The following is a 17,361-nucleotide window of genomic DNA, read 5'->3' on the forward strand; positions in this document are numbered from 1 at the left end:
TGACTTGCCTTGTGAAAGAAACTTTCTTTGCTAGATATGTTGCAATTAAACACATGTAACATTTACACAACATATCACAAAATTGATTTGTTGAATACACTAGGAGGGTTTACTTTCCACTACATACTGATAGTAATCATCTAATAAATTGTATGATACTATACCAATATCACAGCAAAATTAGTCTATAGGAATATTATAGTGATACCACAGGAAATAAAAATACCATAAAGTAAAATAAGGTCAATATGAACTCACTATGCAGGACCACAAACACAGCGTATAGTGTAAGGCTTAGCATATGCATTGATGAAGTTGAAGTAAAGCTTGGCGAAACGCCTGAAAGCGAAAGTAACGTGATAACGCGCGATATCTCTTTCTCCTTTTAATATGTGACTCAATTATCCACCAGCTCGCTCACGAGACAGTAACTAATTCTACTCCTCACGGAACAAAATCAGTGCTTTACTCTCCGGGTTGCATGCTGTTGTCCAGTCTGTAGCATCATCATCTCTGGGGAGGGAAGCTGCAGCCTCTTACTACTATCCCCCAGTAAGCAGTGGCTTCACAGGTTTCACAGCGTCAACAGACTCGTCGCTGACTGAAAAAATGTCTGCTGAGAAACAAAACATGTCGACAGTCAGGAAAATAGCGCTAAGGTAAGACGCCAGGTTATGTGTTATAAAATTCACGATGCTGTACAGTGCAAGTTAGCACTGTAGCTAGCTAGTAATACATGCTAACGTCGCTACCGTTGTTGTCAGCTGTCAGCAAACGGTGCATAGCGACAAGGCGCTAAATAGTTTGCACCTTACATCAACAGAAGTGCTCAGTCAAAACCATCAATTAACATGTGAATGTAGGGGTTTAGCGAGCAATATCTTATTGCCATGACGATGCTAATCACAGCTAGCAGAAGAGGGTGGGTACATCACATGATTGAGAGACAAGAGTCATCGGTATCTACACGTGTAATTATGCTTAATAATGATAATGGGTTATTATAATGAAGTAACGTTACGTGGAAATGGTGTTGTCTGTGTGAAAACATGCGACAAGCAATCTGTGATCAAGTGATGAAGGAAATTGTATGGCGTAAGGCAAACTTTATCCTCCTTAGCTACATTAGGAAGTTATAGATCCGTAATGACAGTTAACGTGACAGGACGGTATTTTTTCTAGAGAGTAGAAAGCTTTTTCTTTTTTTTTTAACATTCATCTGTTTTTATTGATCACTTGTTCAAAATTACAGGTGCTGTGAACATAAAAACACCGCATATCACTTAATTGAAATTGCATAAAATACGTTAAGTTACGTAAACTTGGAAAACATAACGGAAAATTAGCATAAATACAATGAATGAATAATATAAATACATTAAAAAAAATACTCATTGGAATGGTATCCGGGGTCTTGCAATAAAAACATTATCATGTCAGTTTTCTTATTTACAATAATGTTGGTCTTTAGCAACCCTTAACAGTGAAATGTTTTTAAAGTGCTGACGGGACAAGGTAGCGCCTTGTTTACATCGACAATCTGCTGGAACCTAATAAATCCATGGCTGGAACGTATTTGCATAACTTTGAATGAACGTGCCCTTTTGCTGCGTTCAAGTTACACCGGAAAAAATACCGTTATGACTTCCAGGTTCATAGTCACGACTTGGAAGTGTTCACGCTGTCGAACTCGTTTGAAGCAGTTAAGACGACACTGTTGAAGTTTTCTGTACATTTTGTTTGCTCTTGGTGATAGTTATTCTTCTCAGCCTTTTCACACTTAACACACCTCCACTTGGTGAGCGGTACACTTGAGTTTATGCTTTACAGCTAACCAAACATTGCAATGTTAAACACAAACGAAAAATCAACAAGTATTTGTTCCCTGCCACTGCAGTTTAAAAGTTGTAAACACAAAATGCATACTATGAAAATTGTACATTTTGTTCGTTTTATTTGAAATGATTATATCAGTCCCTACAGTTAACTGTTTGGTTGAGTTCAAAAGCCAGGAAGTCACTGGGTCCTTCTGTCCATCTCCAAGTAGTTTTTACCACCTCATCTAGCGTCTTTCCCATTTGACCAGAACGCAGCATTTAAAGACTTAAAATAGTTGGAAGGTGTGTAGCCAATCACAGCCAAGAAAATACTGAGGACCACCCACTTCCTGCACTAGCCAATCAGTGTCGACCAAGGGGCAGCGACAGTTCCGTAGGAAATTGTAGTTGAAAAGCACGTTGCTTTAGTTGAGAGGGAAGTTTTTGACCATTCAATCATCAGGCTAGGAAGCACAATATTCTGTCACTATGCCAACTGCAAGGTAAGATCAAAATGATAATAGCCTCTAATGGTGCCACACGTTTTTTTCAGGGAACAGTCATACTTTCATGAGTGTTGTTTGCCATATCTACTGTCAGTCTTCCTTTGGGTGGATGGACACTGCAAGATTGTTTGCAGATAACCACCTCTAAGAAAACCTGTCATGTGAGACCTTCAGCATGATCTTCTAAGTTTGTCCAGGGGTGGTCGGGATCTTATTGTGCATCCATCCTGTTTTAGATTATTTAAAAGCCAGGCTCTTGCACAACAGACTCTTCCTTCCTCTCAGTGTTCTGAACCAGCTATGGACTGCCTTCAAAGTCCTGTCTTTTTTTGAAAGTTGGGTAATAGATAGTGAAGAGGAGACTTGAGTCAGTTGTCAAGAGCAGACTTTGACCACTATGATTCCACGCTGTTGAGGAAAGTTTTCAGATAAAGGAATCATGGGGAAAAATGTAGTTAACTAGATAAAGCTATCAACAGAATATCATTTTCCTACTTTTTTGGGTCAGCCCCTTGCTTATGTACACTGACGTGTCTTAAAGCTGTTGAGTGACACATGAGCTACACATGTGTTTGTACATGAGAATTATATTACACTGGTTTTGTTCAGTGAATGAAAATGCATCATTTTGGTCTTTACAGTGTGCTGAAAGGCTTGCTTATAATTTGATTGATGTCCATTTAATGGGGAAAAAAGAGACGCACATTCTTTGGCAGCTTTCAATTTCACTGCACAATACACCCAATGCAAGTGCTAGAGTAATCTCTCCCAAATTCTTTTAAATTAATTCATCAGCCTATGCTCAGTAATGAGTTCAGAACAGTTATTGTATGTGTGCAACCTAGAATCCCGCTCCTCCACTGTAGCCTGTGCTTAGTTTCTCATGTGCTGCACACGTGTTGACCATAGAGAGGAGCTCAGGTAACACGGGTATCACCACATCTCAAAGTTTCAGTGATAATAAAAAAATAAAAAAATCCAGTAACAGGTGATATATTACAATGGTTTATTTGTCTCTCCTGTTCCTACAATAGAGTGGGAGTTTGGACTCTGAAAGAAATGAATACTACAATGTGCTTTTGTCTCCCCCACAGTGAAAACACGCTTTTTGGGATGGGCAATCCCTTGCTTGACATTTCAGCTGTTGTGGACAAGGACTTCCTTGACAAGTAAGTCCAAGCAGCTCTAAACACAGCCCCTTGTCTCACTAGTATCATCACAATTCTGTGTTTTGTCTGACCAACGAAATACCCAATGTCTCACAAAGGTTATTTTTCTTCCCCCCTAAAAGGTATGGCCTGAAGCCCAATGACCAGATCCTCGCTGAAGAACAACACAAAGCCTTGTGAGTAAAAACATCACTAGCACACTACATGCTTTAGCAGTCTTGGGGTAAGTGTTAAAATTGTGTGGGACCAAATAAGGGATCCACCAGTCATTCATACCCCACTACTAGCATCTTGACACAGTAAGCAGTGCTCAAAATAGCAAAGACATAAATCAGTTCTCAGTAACCGGGGAGCTGCATTGGAGGCTCAACATGACACACCCATATGTCTCCCATGCTGCATCTGTCGCTGCTCGAATCAACTCGAAGAACAGCCATTCACTACTGCTTCTGGCTAAATACTACCTCTATAGCTTTATTAGCTGCATGGCAAGCAGTAGACACAGAATATATTTTGCATTGGTATTATTGTTATTATTAACCTTATTTATCCAAGGAAGGATTTTGCTGAGCACGCACACTCTTTTTTCAGCAACCACCCGCTTCACATTGCAAGCGGATGCTACAGTAACATTATAGCCTTCCTCGAAACCGCGGTTGCATTGCCTTGAACATGTCTATGATATTTACTTCTGACTTTTTTCAATTAGAAGTTGAATTTGTTTTGATTGTTTTTGAGATCTACACAGCACTCTGCTCTATAGAAATGTATGTGAAGGTTTAAAATGTAAACAACAGAAAGATCTAATTAAAAAAAAAACAACAAAAAAGAAGAAGCCTCAATTACTGACTGACTCTTGACTTGTACTGTATACCACCCTCCTGCCACTATTTGATAAAATACAGATGGTGGCTTTTCAGGGAATTTGTCGGTGTTAATGTTGGTACAGAGGTAAAAGTGCACCATCTGTATCTTAGATGGTGGTGAGAGAGAGGTGTTTGTATTTTCTTTGAAGTCTCAATGACTATACTTTTTTGCCATTCATAAGCAAATCACATGTTCACACTTTGGGATGTGCAAAAGTCTATTTTGTGAGAATCAAGTGTTTGTCTTATCTGATGTGTTCCAAACAAAACACAATTAATTTATAAAAGACATGAGTATCTGGAGCTAGGCACTGGAAAAGTTGTGCACTGCATATACAGCAACATTTAGTTATGATTTTTTTTGTTCTGGGCAAACTGAGCAATTTACAAGTCAACCACAAGGCTCTCCAACAATTTGAATATTCATCAATTTGAATATTTTGTTATTCTGGCATATCCTTATTCCATCTGGTACTTGGTGCTGGAAAATAGAGTCTGGGTGTAAAATCTCTTTGAAAAGGATCAGCTTTGTTTCCCAGAGAGACACAATACATGAATAAATATGATCAGGCAGTCAGGTTATGGAGTAAGTTTTACTCCATGGCCCCATTGAGCACACTGGTTTTTGTTTCATGGCTCTAACATGAATGGTTACAGATATCCTAGTGGATGGATACATGGAAACACAGTCAGGCACGCACACACACACACACACACAACTAACACAACACATATCTGAACATGGAATGTAATTAAGTTCAAACCACATAAGATGCAACACGCTGACTGAAACACTGTATTCCTGACAATGAAGCCTGTGTACTTTGCACTCAGAAAGCTGTTGTTTGGTGAATTTCTATCAGATGGGTATTCACTATCAGCAGAGCAGGTTCATGTCTTGATAACATTACATATTAGAGCCTTGCCCTGGTGTTGGCTTACTGATGTTCAGTACAGCACATGCTGATTGAACAATCTCAGGTTTGAGAAGTAATATGAATTGCGGTTTAGGGTGAATTAAACTTTTTTTTTACATTATAAGCACTGTAAATGATAAAGCAGTAATGAATGAACAGTGACACATCAGTACTCCAGATCATCTGTAACATACAACAGGCTACCTCGTCAGGTCTTGTTACATGACAAAGGGACACACGTGACCTTGGGCGGGCAGCAGCGGCGCAAAGCAGCATCATCAGCAATGTTGTTCTCCTCCACCACAAAGGCAGCGGTGTTATCTTTGGCCCCACAGACACCGTTCCCGCCACATACTGTACAAGGTCAGGGCAGGATTAACACGGGGCTTTGCTGCTTAATTCCCAGCACTACGCATTTCAATGCACGTCCCCTCCACTGCCCCCCCCCCCCCCCCCCCCAATACACACACCTCACCGTAATGTCTGTCACTTTATATCTCAATCTACATGCTAATATGGCATCTCGTGGCATGCTTTGTCATAGTTTAGTACAAGCAGAATTGACTCGTTTTAATGCATTGCGCACTATTGAAAGTATAGCAGTCCTAGTTATTAAAAATAGTGCATTGAGCTTGAGGTGCTACTGCTTTTACATGAGCCATTGTTGTTCCATTGATGATGTTGGTGAAACCCAAACGTTTTCGCAGACCATCAAGTGCAAAGTCACTCATTCACAAGGTTATTGATCCATGGCTGAAGAACGTGGCTGAAGCGTTGTGATAAATAACATCATAACTAAAAAGGCCACAACAGGCTTAGAAGTGTAGTCAGTAACCCTATTGTTGTGCTTCTGAATCTACAGAGTGTAGCGCTATTCATTTTTTTTCCCCATCGCCCTAGTGGGACGGATATCATTGGATGCAGTGCACTGTGGCCATGTCTGAATTAAATTATCTGGTCACTGCAGAGCCCATATAATCCTGTTGTGGGCTGAGAAATTGCCTAGTGTACAGTAGAAACCATCAACTTCCCTGTAAGTCCTGGCTAGGGACTTACCATATTTTGTCCTGAGTGAACCTACAACTTAGTCTTTTAGTACCTTTTCACTGACTTTCAACTGGGTTTCAAGTTAAGGTTAATTACCACATGTAATTCAAGAGTGTTTCTTTTTACTGTGAAAGCTATTGTAGGTTTGCTGAAAAGAGAAGTGGTAACATCTCAAGTAAATGCATAAATCATGCAGTTCAATCTCAGCCACAGTGCACATAATACATCTGACTGCTAGACTCACATACCCTTGACCTTATTACTCTATCCTCCATATAAGGCAGCGTTTTCTCAAGGCTGTCTTGCTTGCGGCACTGTTTCTCATATTCATACAGTGACTACAACATGGTGGCATGTGAATGATGTTGCAGCAAATGCTGGTATCATACTATCAGTCTTACTGAGACGATATTGTTGAAGTGGTTAGTGAGATGCAGATAAAAGATTGCTTTAAGTAGATGCTGGTTTGTCTGAGGAAGTTGAAGCCTTTTGAAAATGGTGTATAGGAAACCAACTGTTTTTCACAGACCAATATTGTTGATCCAGTACTGTGGGTCTTGCTTATGCACCAGTGTGAGTTGAACAACTGGTTCTTGGTTGAGATTGGATACTGAATATACAAGTTGGTTATGTGGTTGTTTGCCTTGCAGTCAATGCTGCCATCATGTGGCTTAAAATATAATTTTGTTGCAGGATAGGTTATTTCTTGAATAAATTTGCCTTCTTTTGACATGCAAAGATATAAATGGTTTTGTGCTTAATATTGTCCTCACTAAACATTGTCTTTACCAGACAGATAGAATCTGAGTCTGGTTTAGTCTGAGGCTGGAGTAGTCAGGTTTATTATTATTCACAGATGCATTGTCATCTCATTTTATTAGCTTTGTCGTTTTATTACTGTAATTTGAATATAGACCAATAAGATGTTTATTGCCGTTTAGCAGGTATTAAGTTAGTAAGTTGGTGGATATTTTACCATTACTATTATCTATTTTCTTGAGTTACAGAAGAATAGGTTGTGTACTGGTTATGTCCTGCAGGGGGCAACAAAAGCCTGCTTTTTTTCCCCCATGAGTCTCCATAAGAAACATGTCAACATAATGAAAACACACCTCTTTCTGCAGGAGATTATAATGTGGGCAAATGCACGTTTCATTTCAGGATAACTAGGCATTACAGGTTGTTTAGAATCACGCCGCACTTCATATTATATCATCCACTCAGACCCTCTTGGGCTAGTTAACCATATCATATTAGGCCTAATGATTATTAGTGTGTCAGATGAGTGAATCATTGTTACAGTGTATTGCCACCTCCAAGGGGCTGTCGAGGGGAAAAAAAGTTCAGCAGGCTCTTGAATATTAGGCCTGTTCAAACATTTGTTTTATGACTCCCTCTGTCCAATGATAATTAATTGTTTACTTTCTCATCTCGGGATGATGGCGTGACTCTTTTCAGAGGTTGTTTGCTCACAGCAATTAAGTTCATCAGTGCTCATCCCCCCCTCCTCGCCCCCCCTCTGTCTCCCCCCTCTCTTTTTCTCTCTTTCTCTGTGCTAAATGCAGATTAGCGGCGTCACAATCGCATCCAGAATGAGAGTAAACTCCTCATTATGCCGTGTGACCCACTGCTGCATGAATAATTCAGGGCTGCAGTGTTAGTGGCTGGCTGTTATTAGCATTCCGGATGGGAAAGGAGAGAGAGAGAAAGACAGAGAGAGAGAGTGGGAGAGAGAGAGAGAGAGAGAGAGAGAGAGAGAGGGTGGGAGGCTCATATCACTGACGGGGCTGACTCAGGGGGATCAGTGCTGGATTGAGACACACATCACACACACATCATCACACGACATGGGAGATCAGTGGAGGTGCCTCTCCGCTCACACACCCCGCTGTCTGTGTACATCTTACACACCCCTGCTGCTGCCGTGCAGTTCAATCTGCTTACTGGGAGGAAAACAACAAAGGCCCCTCTCGCTGAGTACATGCTAAACACTCTGGCTCCTGGGTCTGTGTGTGTGATAGATTCTGCTCTGTAAACACACTTGACTCCCTTCGCTCTACCCCTCTGTCTTTTTTTTTTTTTTTTTTTAATATAACGAAGCGAATCGTGAGTGCTAGAAACCCCCAGCGGAGCTATCCTGGTGTGTTGGGAAGAGAAACAGGCTTGTTTGTGTGTGTGTATGTGTGTGTGTGCGCGTGTGTGCTCACATGCAAGTGTGCATGCAAGGCTGCATGTGCCTTCCATGGTGCCACTTCACTGGATGCACTCACGCTTGACTGAGTGTGTAGACACATTACAGCCCCCCCCCCCCTCTCTCTTCTTCCTACTTCCCAGCCCGCTTGTCTGTTGCTGAGTGCTGTACTACAGTACTGAAACTCACCTCTGCTGGCCCTCTGGGGTCAGTACATCCGGCTCCCCTGCCACTGAGGGCAAAGGTCACGGGCCCACATCCATCAGCCGACCTCTGAGCCAAAGAGAAAGAGCAGAGATTAATGGCACTCAGCTGGTAATTGAGACATCAGAAACATGTTCAGCCGCCAACCACTGCTCTTGATGTTTTATTGATATGCATGAATCCGACAATTTAGGGCACTTGCATAAATCTGACGCGCTCAACAGGGCTGTACTCAGCTGTAAGAAATGCGAATAGACCTTGTGAATTATGAAACAGAAAAAAACAATACTTCTCAAATAATAATAAAAAAAATAAATCTCTAGTGGGATTAGGCCCATATCTTGTTCTGCTGTTGTTTTTGATGGAAGTAGGCTGGCGTGCTGTGATTCAGGATGATTGCTCTGTATTAAAAGCATTCATGCTGCATCATGAGAGATGGCTGATGCAATCACAATTAAGGCTTGTTGCCGGAGCTGTAAATGCCTCCCTCTTGTTGACAGCAGCTGCCAGCAGGTGGTGCCAGAAGGAAACATCACAAGTCAAGGGGGTGTAACAAACATAATCCACATCTCTGTGCATGTGGGCGGTTTCTCTCTCTCTCTCTCTCTCTCTCTCTCTCCCCCCCCCCCCCCCTCCCTTCTAAAGAACGTGTTTTATAATTAAAATGTGGGCGTCTCAGCCGGTACATACAGCGTGTTCAGAAAGCATGCTCAGGGCTATTTTTAGTCATCTTTGAACCCCAGCCACACAGGAAGCCACTGCCGCTGATGGCAGCCCTCATACATGTAGGCTAGTTAGTATACTATCTGTGGTGATCATTTCTCCACACCTAGCCTGTGCGGGGGTAGGAGTGGGACTCCTGACTGGTGAGCAGCAACACTCCCTGTGTGTTTAAAGTTCACACTGGGCCATATGGTCCCCACAGCAGGGGGTGTTGGTGGAATTATTCACTTGGAGCATTGTGAATCACCAAGATCCTGGTATCAACCTCCAAGATGAGGGGAATGTCTCAAAGGCTTTGTGCTCAGGCTTCAAATCTCAATCCTCAGGAGAACACCAGAAGCCCCCTCCTCGCTTACACACTCTCTCTTCCCACTCTCTCTCTGTCTGTGTCCCTCTCTCTCTCTCTTTCATATACTCGCACACTCTCACACTCTCTCTCCCACATCCACACAACACAGTGTGACAAACAACGCCACCCTCTACAGCGTGAAGCCAAAAACCTGCGACATTTTAGAGGAAATAATATGAACTCATCCTCCATGACCAAATTTTCCCCCCTAATCCTTGAGTGCAGCCTAATTAAGTACAACACCAGTTCTCAGTTAATGCCAGCAAATGGGCTGCTGGATCGGCCGATTATTAAAGGGATGCACATTTGTTGTTTCTGCATTCTAATGCAATTATTCACCCATTATGACCATGTAATTGTGCACTCGTTAATTGTTCATCCAGTCTATAATGTGTAAAGGCTCGTCGTGGCTGGAGACGTTTTTGCACCGAGGGACTCGAGACGGTTTACTCAACTGGGACTGAATAAGGGATTTACCCAAATGGATTGAGATACCTGGGTGATGGTGATATCGTAATGCTTTTGTGCAAATCAACATTCATCCCTCACTGTAGTCTATTAGAGCATGTCAGAGGACGGGAACAAGGCCTCGCTCGCTGTTTGAATCATCACTCATTTGTGTTCAGTACTTTTATGCGCCTCATTCTTTGCCATCTATTCCATCCTGCCCTAATGTTCTACTGATAAGAATGTCCTATTCACTCTGCGTTCCTCATCGGTTGCTACACAGAGAGGCACTCTACAGGCATTGAATGAAAAGCACATCTATTTCTGAGGGGGAGAGTGAGCGCGGGAGAAGATAATTATTGATTTGAAATAAGAAAAGATAAGGCTCAACCTTGAGCAGCCCGGCGATAGCACACAGAACAGAATAATTAATGGGCCTGTCTTGTGTCGGGACAAGCTTTCACACTGAGACGAGCGTATTGATTTTAAACAGATAAACTGCGTAACCCTTTGTGAAGGGTTTGACAAACAATTTAATTGGGGGGAAAAACAACAATATTCCTCACCCTTTCCATCTCCCTTTCATCACGTCCCCAAGCTGTTTTTTCCCCCTGCCTGACCTATGGAAACAATTACTGTGCATCAGGCCTTGTACTGCCTCCAGACTACCAAGGAAGGCTGGTGTAGGATGCACACACTGATTGGGGAATCTAATCATTGTAGAACCTGTCTCCACTCCAGATGCCTCTGTTGAAACTGGGATTACTGAAGCCTTTTAGCCGTATTGCCCCTTTCTACTCTTGTGTGTGTGTATGCGTGTGTGTGAGAGAGAGAGAGGGAGAGAAAGATGGATCTGCCTGTTCAAATGTACCTGCCTGCTGTAGTTGAAGCAGAGATAATTTACTGTTCTTGTACCCCCCCCCCCTCAAATCCCCTAGGAGAGCAGCGAAGAAGCCCCAGTCCTCTCACTCCTTCCCTTGCCCTCCCCTGATTAGTGATAGGGGCCGTTTGATCATGTTTCCCTGCCTGTCCTTGTGATTTGTAAGCTGTTTAAACGTGAACGAGGCAATTAAATAAGGACGAACGGCGAGGAGGAGAGTGGGTGCCGCGGTGATCATTAGCGATGAATTACCCCGGTGTGCACTCAAACACTCGGGAGGACTTTCAGGCGGACCACTCCCGAGGATCCAGATCCAATCTAGCCATTGATTAACAGAGACTTGTTCTTCCTGTGAAATCACTCGATGGGGATTTTAGGGCACTCATCCGGTCTTATTGAGATAGGCTAACATCAAAGGGGAATGAAGAGGGATTGGGTAAATGGGCTCGCCTTGCCCTCCATGTAAGAGACTTAGAGGAGCAAATCTTGAATTATTGCCTCATGTAAATAATCTACTCTACTAGCTTTTTTGGGGGGGGTGAGAGAGGAACTCATGAGTCACCCAGGGCAGAGAGCACTCATAGTACTTTGGAAGCTCTCATATTTCCCTTGATGGGAAACGACGGTGGGGGCTCCTACCCCAGGAATGTAAACAACAAGATGTTCCTGACTTGTGTGATCTGCCCCGACAATTTGAATGTGTTAAGCTGGAGAGATGTAGAGGTATTACGTTTGGAGTATGACTCTCAATATCCTCTGAATACAAATATTGCATTCAGTAGCCTAATTCCCCCATTAAATTTGATTTGATTTAATCTGAATAAATAAGTGCCTCCATTAGTCACAAATTGGAAGGTATGAAATTGAAAAATAACACAGTGCCCCTAGTTAAGAGTGACATTTAAACGGAGTGTCAGGGGCAGTCTCTTGTAAAGCACGTTACATAACGGAGGCCGTCCATACACAAGTGGAATGCATGGCATAGTTGGAATTGCTCTTCCATTGAACAACATCAGCCAGTTTTAAAAGCACAGGTTACTGGTAGAGGACATTTTGTTCAAAACAATTTCTTTTTCTCCACTCCCTCCCATCACATAGTGAGCTTAGACCGCAGTAGATGGAAAGGGATTTTCTCTCCCTAAATGGCCAAGGGGGCCGTTTACGGTGTCACTACTATGGGATCACATGATGTTTGAGGGTGTAAAGGTCTCGAGGCAGCTGCTCCTTTTCGGATGGGATTTTCGAGGCGTCCAAGAGCAGGGCCCCATGCTGTCTGCACTGAAAGGTGGAGCAAATACTTCTAGGAAGGAAAAAAAAAGCTGAAATCCTCAGAAGCTGTGTGTCTATTTGAAATGGGTTCTGGAGTCCCTCGGCTGCCTTCATGTTATAAACACCCACAGTGCTCAAATTCTTCCTTTGTCAATGAGTCATAACAGGTGTCTCAGGAAGGATTTTTTTTCCCGGTTAGCATATTTTCCACTTGCATGGAAAGTTTTTTTTTCTTTATTAGGAACATTCTGCCCTGGGTAGACCCCTTGCCTTGAGACATGATATGCAGACTTTCTTTGAAGCAGTAAAGGTTACTTTCACACTTCTTCAAAATTCAGCCATGCCTAGTTAAACCAGGTGGTGCTGAAGTATTGAACACCTCTAGCTGACATATGTTGGTAAGCCATGATGCACTTTGCATACAAATTACCCCTTTCTGAAGTAAGCATATAGGCCACAGAAAATAAGTCCCCAGTGTTAAAATGGACACGACTCTTTACAGGTTCAACCCTGCCATTCAAGCCTACTCGACCAAACTAGGAACCTTTGACCCCTGCACATGTTTTTTTTGTCCTTTTAAAAGCAAAGGCATTGGCACTGTGTGTAGTATGGACTTTACATAACCAGCACCCCTTGGGATTATGCTTGGGCATTTTCTGAACAACTCCTCTGACTCAGTTCATTTAAGGTGGAATTACACATAAAACCAGTGGGAATGGTATGGTGTACCTTGAACCGTTTACCATGTCACTGGAATTTTTCCCCTGATGTAAATACACCTTCAAATGGACAGTTTTCAATTTACAGTTGAAAAAAAAAATGCGAAGGACCTCCTAATGTGGCACATAATCTTGACTGTAGTTAGGTCAATTTCCTTAGCCGGGTGGACACGTTTATATAGCCAGCCCTCTGGGAGGCTGTTTGTGTGAACGATGTGGAGAATACACATTATTCATGTTCTCAGCTCCCCAGATAAAGACTCTATCTCACAGCATAGCTTAGGCTTTGCATCATGTTACGCCTAAGCATGGAATATCCGCAGCTATTGAAGTTTGCGATGGTAGCATGATGGAAAAATACAAAAATGATAGAAGTATCTACAGTATTACACTGTAAACCCAAGGGTATTCCAGCGGTTTATGTTTGAAAACTCAGCAATTGTTTACTCCCCGTTCCCCAACGCCGTCTCTGTTTTCTTGACTTATTGTGTTTAGTCTGTTACAGTCATTCTAAATCTTGCATTACGGTTCAGACATCAAACATTTAATCAGATGTGGTCGCTCCCTAAACAAGTTATCCTGGCTATGAGTTTTTGTACACAAGGCAAACTGAAAAGCCTGTTTTTTAATCGTCTGAAAACATCACCTATGAAATGGAAAATAAAAGCTGCCTATCTACCAAAGTGATTGCAAGAGTCTTTGCTTTAGTGCAGGCATGGCATTTGAGGGAACAGTTCAAATTCTCTCATAAATGACTTTCACTGCTCATCTTGCTTTAATACTGTATGGCTAACTACAACCATGTGGAGACAATGTTCCTTTTTTGCTTTTATCAAGCTGACATTTAGGCCTTAAGTGCCTCTTTTAAACCCCAGCAACTTTTGTGGTGGAGTATCCCATTTAACCAAATCCAGTGTTTCCTTGCAATTTTTTCTTTGTATCTTTTCAAGTTTCTACAAACAACTTTCACCTGGGATGTCACAGTTGTAGTGTGCTAAAAATGTTTAGCCCACCTCTTTCAAGTTTATTATACTATAGAGTTAATACATTGCTGACTTCTTCACAAGCAATAAAACATGGAGTGTTTGAGAATAGGCCTGATGACTTGACTCATAATAAATGGTAATTTTGAAATAAGGTAATTAGTGAAAGAAAAGACTGTAGCTACTTGTCACCTCCAGTTTCCCCATTTAAGACCTCTTCTTAACACATTACTGAATCTATTCTGCAGATCTTATTAAATGCCAATTAAGTATGATCTCATTTATTGTTCTTCATAAACGCAAGATCCAAAACAAACCTTTTTTTTTTTTCTTTGGGAGGTCTCTGTGAAAATGTTGACATCACTCTTATGAAGGTCCCTTAAATAACACTTTCCTATTCTGTGTTTACAGCTGGTCTTCAACAGCCACTCCCTCTGGACCTCTTATTGACTAAGTGGTGTTGCCCAGCAATCTTTAATCAAGCTTTGCTGCTCCTTTGCATGTTCTAATGTGACGAGCTGTTGAGAGCAGATATACTCATTGTTGCTGGCCCGTGTTACAAGGTGGTTGTATCTGGTGGCTCAGCTAGGGCTTCAATTATTAGGTCTGGGTGTGGGTTTCCTGTTTACTAGCTCTGTGGCATAGGTTAACCTTGAATGATGTCTCTCCTGACAACTCTCATATTGTACCTCTGTGTATTTCAGGTTTCAAGAAATTGTCAAGAAGAACAAAGTTGAATACCATGCTGGTGGCTCCACCCAGAACTCAGTGAAAATTGCCCAGGTTAGTCTTTTCTGGCCTTCAGAAGTGTGTCTGAATGTGTTTTGAATGTACAGTAGTATGCCTGTAACCTTAGATTTGTCAGCTAGGCAGCCCTGGGAATACAGAGCATAGCTGCACGGCACATTGACATATTACAGTTTTAGGCGGTGCAAATTCATCAGACCTGCCACGGAAAGAGAAAGGAGGGGGGGAAATTCATAATATTTGCAATGTTATCTAGTTGGCCTAATTTCCTGAGACATATCAAACATCAATTAGGGAGAATTACAAGTAGATGCAATTAACATGTCACAACAAATTATATCAAACAAACGCTGATCTTCTCCCTGGCTGTTAGACAGATTTGAGCATCTAAAAGAAATTGGTGATTGTCCAAATCTAAAATGGCAATCTAAACTCAAGAAGATTATTCACTGAATCCTTTTTTATACTGACTGCAATAAGTCTGTAAATTTGACATGCAGTGATTAGCTGCTGATAAGGCTTTGGTCTGCTCACAATAAACAAAGAAAAAGCATCCAGCTGAAAAATAATTCTCTTCCAAGGAGAAATGAGTGCAGAAGCTAATTGACAGGCTGATGTTTGTGAAAACGCAGCCATTTCCTTGTGTGTGGGTTTTTGTTTGCATGTGTCAGTGCAGTGTGTAGTTTGTGTTTGTGTTTGCGTGCATGTGTGTGTGTGTGTGTGTGTCTATGTGTATATGTGTGCGTGTGTGTTTAGCACAAGAGAGATACAGAGGGAGAGGGAAAGGCAGGCAGGCCCTCAGGCTGCCAGCATCTCCATGCTTTGGAGACAGTAAACATCCTTTTAAAAGAGACGCAGAGCTGTGCACCTCCATGCAAACACTCTTTAATTATGAAGATCAGAGGCGTTTGCATAAACCTCACTCACTCAGAGACATTAACTGCCAACTTGATTTTATTCTTTGAGCAACACCCCCCCACTTTCCAAAATGTTAAATCCTATATGTGCTTGATGCAGTTGGATTTTGGAAACGGGTGGGCTCCCTCTACCCACTTGAGTCGGTTTGAGGCAATTACAACCTTGAAATTTCTGATCGCCAATTTTTCAACGCAGATTATTTCCACCCTCTTGTCGCTGCAGCAGTCGACGCCATAAATTCAGTCCGGTCTGCCTCTTCAGTTAAGACATAGACCTTGACAAGAAGTTTTCATGTTTTATTTAAGAAGACATCGAAGGCACCGCCCCAAGGTATGTACCGACTCCCTTGTGAAATCAGATGGGGAAGGAGATTTTTTTTTTTTTTTTTGTTGCTTGCTGCCAGCGCTGGAGGAAGAGCCTTCATGTCCTCTGTGCCCTTTGAGAAGCATTCACTCAACTAAATTGGTCTCATAATGGCATGGCGGACCCAAGTCAAACTGTATTCTACTCTGTTTATTTGGTTATTTACCCCCTTCAGAGAGAAGATGTCGAGCTGATTCTGAAATACTCAAGATAACAAGAGTGTTTTCGTCCCACACCCAGAAGTCTCAGAAACATTTTCTGTCAATATATACCTTGAAGCACTGGCTTTTCCACATTTCACTTTCAGGTTATGGTGTTCTTTTAAGAAAAATGTATAATGCATAACTGGCTCCCAGATTATCACATTGTAGCACCTGCAATATGTGAAACTTCAAACCCAGCTGTATTGTGGAAGCTGAACCTTCAAACACGAATGATATGCACTGCAGCACTGAATCCACATCAAAGGGCCTAGTGACTAAATGAGATGCTCGATCCAGGGCAGGTTTGCTCAGGAGCACCATCGCCGCTGGAAGAGAGAAGTGTTCAGAGGCTTTGCACAGGAATCGCTGCGCACGCTGGGAAAACCCAGGGTGTGGGAGGATCAATGCCTTGCCAGTAGAACACTCCTTTCTCCAAAACCCAACTGCTTCATTGGAGGCTGTAATAGGTTAAATACTCCCGCTTCATCTGAGTTTAGATTTCTGCACCATCAAGGAAAACCTAAACCTCGGATTTAAGCAGATGCAGAATCAATGGTAATTGGATTTGGTAAAACGAAGAATTGACCAAACCGAAGCTTAGATGGATAAGTATTGTTTTCCTCTAACTACTGTCTCTGCCCCACTCTTTGATCGAGATCATTTGTTGCAGTCGTCAATTGGTTGTACTCAGTGCTATCTTTAGCAGCGGGACTTTTTTTTTTTTTTTTTTTATTCTCATGTGTTATGGCTCCAGTCACTACTTATCCATATTCAAAGCACACATTGTGACACACTAGAAGTCCCACGGTAGACGTGTCAACACATTTGTACTTCCATAGCTGTGCACCACTGCTCCTCAATAAGCGTTAGATCTTGTTTGGATCAAGCCAGCGAAGTTGCAAGCTTGTATGCAGAGCTCTCCAGCTCTGATTCTTTAGAAACACGGAATGATAGAAGCGGGTTGGAGGTTGTTGCCTCTGCCTGGGCTTCAACAACACCATGCCCTGAAGGGGCATCCTGCATAAAGGCTCACCTACCGGAGC

General features: G+C 42.1%; 1 protein-coding gene across 1 annotated transcript; it reads left to right on the forward strand.

Annotated features, from left to right (window-relative positions):
* Positions 1-294: 294 nt before the first annotated feature.
* On the forward strand, positions 295-14,870 carry adkb (adenosine kinase b; the record flags this gene model as incomplete). The annotated part of the gene is made up of 4 exons (XM_071529455.1): positions 295-659; positions 3,418-3,492; positions 3,615-3,668; positions 14,792-14,870. Coding segments are annotated over exons 1-4 (258 nt in total), but the record flags the coding sequence as incomplete, so codon positions are not given.
* Between the last annotated feature and the right edge of the window lie 2,491 nt (positions 14,871-17,361).

The sequence above is a fragment of the Centroberyx affinis genome, unplaced genomic scaffold, assembly GCF_046629955.1.
Source record: "Centroberyx affinis isolate AG114_WGS23_722 - 3 ecotype Tasmania unplaced genomic scaffold, CSIRO-AGI_Caff_v1 ptg001792l_1, whole genome shotgun sequence".
In the NCBI taxonomy this organism is placed as follows: domain Eukaryota; kingdom Metazoa; phylum Chordata; class Actinopteri; order Beryciformes; family Berycidae; genus Centroberyx; species Centroberyx affinis.